At 29.3% G+C, this 9,303-nt stretch overlaps 1 protein-coding gene across 1 annotated transcript; it reads left to right on the top strand.

The window, feature by feature from the left end:
* The first annotated feature begins 6,428 nt into the window (after positions 1–6,428).
* On the top strand, positions 6,429–8,759 carry LOC128954315 (uncharacterized). Its single transcript, XM_054299893.1, has 2 exons — positions 6,429–6,684; positions 8,101–8,759. Exons 1-2 carry the CDS (start codon positions 6,429–6,431, stop codon positions 8,757–8,759), a joined length of 915 nt encoding a protein of 304 aa, XP_054155868.1.
* The last annotated feature ends 544 nt before the right edge of the window (positions 8,760–9,303 follow it).

Raw genomic sequence — 9,303 nt, 5'->3', positions numbered from 1 at the left:
ATGCGGACATTATTTAATAGTGTTATCATAAACACTAAATGATGACCGCAATCCGCATCTTCTTCATCATCAAAATTGGGCTCAAACTTCATTTGAATATGTGTTAATTCATGAAGTATTACACTCCTAAACTTACTTATAGACAGAGCTTTTCCTCTACAAAAACTTTTCCAATCAAAAATCACTCCATAATTACCTCCGATGTCTACAGTGACCCCATAAGATGTTAGAATAGGAGAACCATTATTCAAGTCATAATTAAACCTTCCTTCATCTTTCTCCGTATGACTTGAAATGAAAATAATGGTCTCTCTTATTTCGGGGAAGACATGCGTTTCAAATGCTGTTATCATTTCTTCTAAGATTGCTTCGGCTTTAGAATATAATGCAGAAGCCGGTGATGTTGCCATTGTTTCTCTATAATAATTTCGCCAAAATAACAGATAATCTGATCCGTAAATTATCTGTTTATCAAAGTCTTTTGAGCTAAATGTGGTGTAAGAMTTATTCTTATAATCAATTTCGTCAAAGAGATCCGATGGTATTATCTCTGTCTCGTCAAAGAGATACGATGGCATTATCTCTGTCTCGTCAAAGAGATATGATGGCATTATCTCTGTCTCGTCAAAGAGATATGATGGTATAATCTCTGTCTCGTCAAAGAGATAGGATGGTATTATCTCTGTTTCTTCCAAGAGATAACCCGGAATTATCTCTTCAGTGCTCGGTAAGCCAAAAACATCCCCACTTAGAATAGAAAATGAGCAATTGTGGGGATCTATTACAGATATTGTAGCCGAAAAGTCAGCTGTTAATGTAGTCTCATTAACAGATAGTGTAGCAGATAAATCGGACGGCACTTCGCTAGCTGATAATGTCGCAGATACAGATAGCGTAGAAGATAAATCAATGTCAGAAATATTATTATCCATTTCTGTGTCTGACATCAATTAATATGTGATGTAATGGAACGCGGGTAACACTTATCGGAAAATTAAAAATCGCTGTGATATCTTTGTGTTAATCGCGTGAGGGTAAACGTGTAAAAATGATAGCCTAGGGTTACCCCTTATTAATATACATAGACATTTAGCCAGTAATAATACTGTTACCAGGGGCAACCACGTGGAGGTAGTCTATGTTTAGGCTATCTTCATATAAAGGGTAATTATACATATCATTTTGTATAAATTATTTTATAATCATTTGATAAATTAAATAGACTTTTATTTTTTCAATACATTTATTTTATAAACAATAGCCATAAGGAATAGTTTGGTATACATCATGTGATTGTAATATTATACGTTTATCGGATACTGCTTGATATTTTTTATTAAATACTGCTGTGTTAATGTTATGAAATTTATCGCATCTAAATTGTTGTTGTGGTACTTGACGACTATCATAAATACCTCTACTGTATTTATCAGCAATATCTACTACTGTATCATAATTAACAATATGTTTAGCTTTTTCTGTTATTGCTAAACCTTTAACTTTCAATTTGTTTATTTCATTACCATTTGGTAACACGACTTTGTAACCATAGTTTTTTGGACCGCACGATACAAACTCCTTGATGTACGCTTCACTTCCAAAGTCTTTTTCTATTTCATCTGTTAGTTGACCCAAAAAATTACCAACTGTTGGTACATTCCAGTTTTGTGACGTGTTGTGTTTGAAGATAACAGAGTCGGTGTCAAAATATAATACACGTCCGTCAGCTTCTGATTCAATTGAATGTAGTATACTATACAGATGTAGTCTAGCGTAAGCAGTTACCATGGCGGCCAATGCCACTGATGTGTTACCAGGCTTTGATAAGATGTCGTCAACTAACTTATAGTTAACTATAAGTTTTTCACTATTGGGATGTACTTCACCTATTTATCAAATAATATAATTATTAATATATTAAATAATAACTAATTATAATATAATACCTGTTATTTTATACTTTGCATCAGTTAGCAAACTATAATAGTCATTATAATTTGAACATATTTTAACTTGACCCTGATTAGATAATTGGGCCAATTTTCCCCATAAACTATTGAGCATTAACTTAGATATTGTGCGCAAACCAGAGTTTTTAACCATATTATTGACATCTAATTCAACGTCTATATTAAAATATATTTATTAATTAAATATATCAAATAAATAAACAACATTTACCTTCTATTTCTTTAAATTCGCTGACAAAAGTATTTTTTTGCTCTTCAGTTACGCAATTGTCTGGCCATCCCGATGCCTCAGTTTTAATTTTTAAAAAAGTTTTAATATACGGAGAAAATATTTCACTTGATTTTTCTTCGTAATTTAATACTTCAATAATTAAATCAATTTTGTAACCAAAGTTTAATGCACATTTAAGCTCTTCGCTAAACCACGTGCCAACTAACATCCGTTCACAATCTGAATGTACACAATAAACATATGATTTCGATTCTAAACAAGTCTTACATAATGGAAAATAAAGTTTTCCATTATATCTTACAGGAAGTATTGGAATATATAACTGTTTTGGCGGAATTACGCGGCACTTAATAAATCCAAAATAATTATCAATTGAAGTATTAATAAAATCGGTTAAAACTGACGGGTGTCCAATAGGAAATAACCGTTTCGATAAGACATACGGGTAAAGACTAGTGACATCTAAATACATTATTTTTTCATTTTGATTATTACATTTATAATTAAAGTATAAATTGTTAGTCCGGCCACCAAAAAACGCTTCTCTAATGTTTATTGGCTTGTATTTTTTCAATGACTTGTAAACTAATTGTCTGTTATTGACAAAGTCTGATATATTTTGTGGTAGACTTTCGAGTAAATCTTTGAACTGATGTCCCCATATTTGGACAACATTATAGCCACATCGCTGATAATATGAGAGCTTAAATAAATAAATACAAATTAATTTCAAAATAATAATTATATAACTAATTAATTACCTTTTTTATTGTCTCGTCATATACTTCATCATATGATTTACGTCCTACACCGCGAGAAGCGTTTCTTATTTCTCCGTTAAAGCAAACATGACATCCATGCCAATAACACCCCCAATATTCATACACAGTGTTGGTTTCGTGACAGAAACCATCAGCAAATTCATTACCTAATTTCACTTCTCGAGCAATTTTTTTATTGATTTCATATTCTTTTAAATCTAGCCATACATTTCCGGATATTGATTTATTTCGGCGATTACTGTATCCTTCAAGTGGCGTCACTCCAATTATATTTTCTTGTAATACTTGTGTTCTAAAGTATTCCAATCCAACACCAGCTAAAGTAAACTTTCGAGTAATTGGATCTAATCCGGTGATATCTTTAAATAATTTGCGGAACTCCATTAAAGCCATAGTTAATATTTTGACGTCATTTTGACAATATTTAACTATTTCATGTTTAAAGTCCCATTGTTGACCTGATTGTATGTACTCTTCGTGCCATTTTTGACATGAATCAGCATTTGATGGTGACATGTGATCAATACCAAAATACTTAATATCAGGTATTCTACCTATGTATTGTGTTGGTATAAATTCTTCAGTGGGTTCAGTATTAAATAAATGAGGAAAATATCCTTTTGTGACAACGCTTTCAAATCCAAATGATTTCGGTAGCGATGCTAATGGTTGTTGAAACAAACACAAAGAGTCAATAAACTCAATATTGTAGTAAACCATTTTCAATATTTTCATTCCAGTCATAATAAGTTCGGGTTGTTTTTTCTTGTAATTAGAGTTAATTAATTCTTGCAATAAAAAATGACTATCATAGCCTTTAGCATTGTGTGCGAAAACATAAACTTTTGCATTGTTGTGTGAGTCAGCTGTTTGTGATAAGGATATTAGATAATCAAAAAACGACTTAACGCAACTTTTGTTCTGAAAAACATGTTGACCTAAACCACATGTATTGCAATTATTTGTTGATTTTTGACGTGAATTTACATCCCAACAGTTATCGCAAACACATTCTGATAATAAATAATGAAATTATTTAAAGTATTTTATATATTTATTTATTAAAAATTACCTGAAATTAGTAACATTGGTTGGTGTTTACTTATGTTATCCGTTACCACAAGACTTGATTCGATATCATAACAAACTATAAATTTAATTTTGTCGTCTTCTTTCTTAAGTTTATCATGATTTAAAGGATTAATCATACAATTGTGTTGAGTCCATGAATTGTATTTGACACCACAATTGCGACACTTGAGATAGTTGCATTGATGTTTATTGATTTTGTCCACTTTATACCAAACATCGCAGTGTTGACATTGTTTTCTCTCAAGACATATATTGTTGTTTATATGTTTATCATAGCAAATATTTCCATTGAATGTTTTTTTACATACATCGCACTCGATTAACTGATCTATTGCTACTTTATCACATTTAACATTTGATCCACATAATGTACAATTTGTACATTTGTGATCAATTACATGATGTCTTGTATGACATTGATTGCAAACTTTTGTGTCATTTCTGTATGCATTAATGTTTTTAATAAAATTGTAATGACCAACTTTATTGAGTATAATATACTCAAGCCATATCTCATTGTCGGTGATTATATCTTCAGACTGATAAATAATGTTTTCATCATCAGAGGCATCAATAATCATAAGTTTATAAGGACCGATATTATTTAAATACTGTTGAATAACAGGAAAGTTATTAGCTTTTAGCGGTTGGCTGTAGTCTAAATTAGCGTTGAATTGACGATTTATTTTTACCACAAGATCTTGAGCTCCATTACGCTGTGGTAAATCTCCATAACTTTGACCAATTAATCTTTTCCACTCTTGATTGTTATGAAGTCTTGAAGTATTAAAACCCATTGCAAACCATTGAATACCCACATAAATAGCTCTATATCCGCAGCTATTATCTATATTGGTATTAATAAAAATTTAATAAAGTAATTATTATATAATAAAAATACATACCACTATTGTTAATTGAGACCACAGAGCGCTTTCTAATGCTTTTTGGATTGTTGTCTCTGGAGCTTTAGTTTTGCGTCCACTTCCCTTAAGCGTTTCCGTTACATATAAAGTAATATCAAAATTACCCATATAAAATGTTTGATTCGATTGAGCAATTTTGCTAATCAAACTCAGCGGTTCGTGTCGATCAAAGTTTTCAATTTTTCGGTTACCTTAAAATTAATGTTTTAATTAATATCAATTTTATTATAATTATTTAAATTACCGATAAATATTGGTTTGTTGAGGTCTTCATTTGACATAATTAATGTAAAGAAATCTTCACCAGAATGTTTTTGAAATATCGGTAAACAAACATCAGCAATGGCTTCCGAAAACTCTTCTTCAATATCGTTAAATCCATTCAAATCTCTTAAATTGTGGTTAAATTTAATTCGCTGAGTGTACTGTTTGCGCTTGAATTTGTCATAAGATTGGATTTGCGGTTGACGGTTAAATGAATATAGTAATTGACCTTGTGGTTCATTATTAGTCATCAGATCTTCTTCATCTTCATTTCGAGGGTCAGGAGCTCCGGAAATCATTGCTTCATTATCATCATGAGAGTGTTCACCGCCATATTGTGTATTGACTGATATATATATAATTATTAAAAATTTATAATTATAATTTAATAATTAATTACCTCTGGGATCCGGTTCAGCATCTGAATTTTGTGAAACATTATTCATATAAGTACCATTGCTGTCATCTAATCGAGGGTCAACACCGTTATTGCTAACAATGCTTTCATTTCCACCATTTTCTTTGTTATTGTTTTGAACATCAAAACCATCATTTTTGTCTTGTTTCACACTTTTTAACCACTCGTTAACATTAGCGCCTTCAGGCATTGTACTTAATGAGTCTAATGCCTGACCCCATGACATACCATCTGGTATGTCGTCCACGTGTTGACTTAACAACTGAAACACTAAATAAAAAATAATTAGTTAATTATTACATTAATTATAAAATTATCTGCTTACATTCACCCATACGGCGCTTATTACTTGTATTGACATCAGATGCTGATCGTTTCGACATAATTACAAAAACAATTAAAACTCAAACAATTATTATCAAAAAGTAATATTTATAATAGTTGATGTGAACACTACAAGAGCACAAAAACAAGTGTGTAGTTCAAGTTCAAGTGCAGCTTATATATTGAAACCTGTTATTGACATTGACATTGACTGCGCAGTAAACAAAATACATCTACATTTTTTATTATTGTAATGCTTGTTGTTAGAGAGCTACATGTATATTATTAGTATATTGTAATTTTTATTTATAAATAATATATAAGCTAAATATTACTTAATTATTATTTTTAAATTAGATAATTATGAATACAGTAAAAATTCAAACAAAACATTTATGTTTCAAACATCCATTTACTTGTATGACTGCAGGTCCTACAAGTAGCGGGAAAACTGTACTAATACGCAATATACTAGAACATTACAGGAAATCATTATATTTTGAAACTACACCTACAGTGTTAAAAGTCATGTGGGCTTACGGTCAGTGGCAAAACTTGTATGAAAAACCTATAAATAATTGTGACGTAAAATATATAGAAGGTCTACCTTCCGAAGATGACGTCAAAGAGTATGGACCTCATATTATTATAGTTGATGATCTTATGACAGAGTTAGGCAATAACATTACATTAGCAAATTTATTCACTAAAGGGAGCCACCATTTAAATATAAGTGTTGTTTTTATTGCACAAAATATTTTCCATCAGGGGTCGCAAATGAGAACAATTAGCATAAATTGTCATTATTTGATACTTTTGAAAAATCCCAGAGATAAGCGACAAATAATATCATTGGCTTCACAAATATATCCAAATAAATCTAAATTTTTAATTGATGCTTATAATGATGCAACATCTATACAATATGGTTATATAAGAGTTGACTTAAAACAAGACACTCCAGAAAAATATAGAATACAGACAAATATAATACCTGTAGATAATATATTGGCTCCTATTGCTTATGTACCTAAATAATGTCTGAAAATTTAAAAAAGTATTGTCATGACTTGAAATTTATTGCAAAATTACAGTCACCTAAAGCACAAAAATCTATATTAAAATATATGTCCCGCGACCGTAATTTTTATTTAGCACTTAAAGAAATAGTCGTAAATATTATAAAAGGTAATATAGTATTGGATAAAATTAATGCATCTAAAATACTTAAACATAAAAAATTGTTTAATAAATTTAATAAACCTAATAAAATATCAGTGTCAAAAAAGTTGGTTGTGCAAAGCGGCGGTTGGTTGTGGTTAATACCAATAGTCACGTCAATTATTGATTTAATTACATAATGTCATTTCGAAAAATTCAATTATTATCAGATAGTGATCCTATTACTGAAACTAAACTTAATAAAGTAATAGAAACTATACCCCCTAAAACAGAAAATAATATAAGTGAAAATTTTTTAAAAATAATTGAAGATATTGTACAAAAAATTTTATTAAAAAAGTCTTATAAAACATCTGTTAAATCAATAGTAAAAAATACAATATCTAAAGTGAACCCTACATTATCAAAAAACAAAAAATCTATTAAAAATAAATTTATTAGTAAACTCAAACCTACTAAACATTTAAAAAAAGTTATACCAAATAAATCTGTAGATAATTGGTATAAGTTATGATCGATCAAATACTATCAAAAATTTATTATAATACTAAGCATAATGCATCATTTAGTTCAATTAATAAATTATTTATAGCTGCTAATAAAATAGATAGTAGTATAACTCTAAAAGATGTAAAAAATTGGTTATCTAAACAATTAACATATACACTTCATAAGCCAGTGATCAAAAACTTTAAACGTAATCGTATAGTAGTTAAACATATTAATCAGCAATGGGAGGCTGATTTGGTTGATATGAAAGAATTTAGCGGTACTAATAAACACTATACATATTTATTAACTGTTATTGATTGTTTTAGTAAATATGCTTATGCAATACCGCTAAAAAATAAAAATGCAAAAACAATAACTAGTGTTTTTACAAATATTTTTAAAAAACAAAAACCTTTAGCTTTAAGAACAGATAAAGGTAAAGAGTTTATTAATAGCGATTTACAAAAATTACTGAAAGAGCTAAACATTAACTACTTCACATCTAATGATCATCGAATTAAATGTGCTATTGTTGAGCGTTTTAACCGTACACTTAAAACACGTATGTTTAAGTATTTTACTGCCAAAGGTACACGTAAATATATTGACGTCATTAAGGATTTTGTTGACACATATAATTCATCATATCATCGATCAATTAAAATGCGCCCAATAGATGTCTCTACTACTAATGAAAAACTTGTGTATAACAACCTGTTCTCTAAAACTAAATTAACCCCAAACAAAATAAATACTGGTGATAAAGTAAGACGAGTATATGACATGAAAGCATTTGATAAAGGATATTACCCTAGTTGGACAGACCAAATATTTACTGTTGAAAATACTATAAAAGGTGATAAACAGTATGTTTTTAAGCTAAGAGATGAACAGGGAAATATACTTGAGCAGCGCTTTTATCCCCAGGAATTGCAACAAATTACTGATAATCTGTACAGAATTGAAAAAGTTATTAAAAAACGTAAACGCCGTGGAAAAACTGAATACTTTGTAAAGTGGTTAAACTATCCGGAAAGCTATAATAGTTGGACAGATAATATTGAAAATGTTTCGTAACAAAAAAGTTTGTCCATCAGACTTAATATTATTTTCAATACAAGTATTTTTAATAACATTAGTAATTGTCGTTAGTTTAGTTAATCTATCATTTGATTTCGGCAATAAAAATTTGTGGACAATCATATTGACCAGCGCATTGGGATATATATTACCTAATCCAAGATTACGTATTTGCAATAAAGTTATAAAAGATGTCACAAATAACGATTTGTAAAATAATATCTATTTTAATAACTTTATTAATTATTGTTTTAGTTTTAATTATTTTTTTATATAATAATAAAATTCATCAATCCAAGTGGAATTGTACAAAATTAAATTATACTATAATTTGTGAATAAAATGAGTTCATATATTACTTTGAGTTCTAATGTTAGTACCGGTGACAATACATTAAGCGATTTCCGAACTAAATTAGGTGCTGTAATGAAATTTGATCCACAAAATGATTTATTGACAAGTATACCAAAATATACTGATTGGTTAGTTGGTATAACAGAAATATCATATACAAAATCATGGTATAATATTTTAAATGACT

The sequence above is a fragment of the Oppia nitens genome, unplaced genomic scaffold (genome assembly GCF_028296485.1).
Source record: "Oppia nitens isolate AA-2021 unplaced genomic scaffold, nextdenovo-longstitch-racon4-pilon3 scaffold26_pilon_pilon_pilon, whole genome shotgun sequence".
Classification (NCBI taxonomy): Eukaryota; Metazoa; Arthropoda; class Arachnida; order Sarcoptiformes; family Oppiidae; genus Oppia; species Oppia nitens.
Note: the sequence above shows the minus strand (reverse complement) of the source record. Positions and strands in the feature narration are given on the sequence as shown.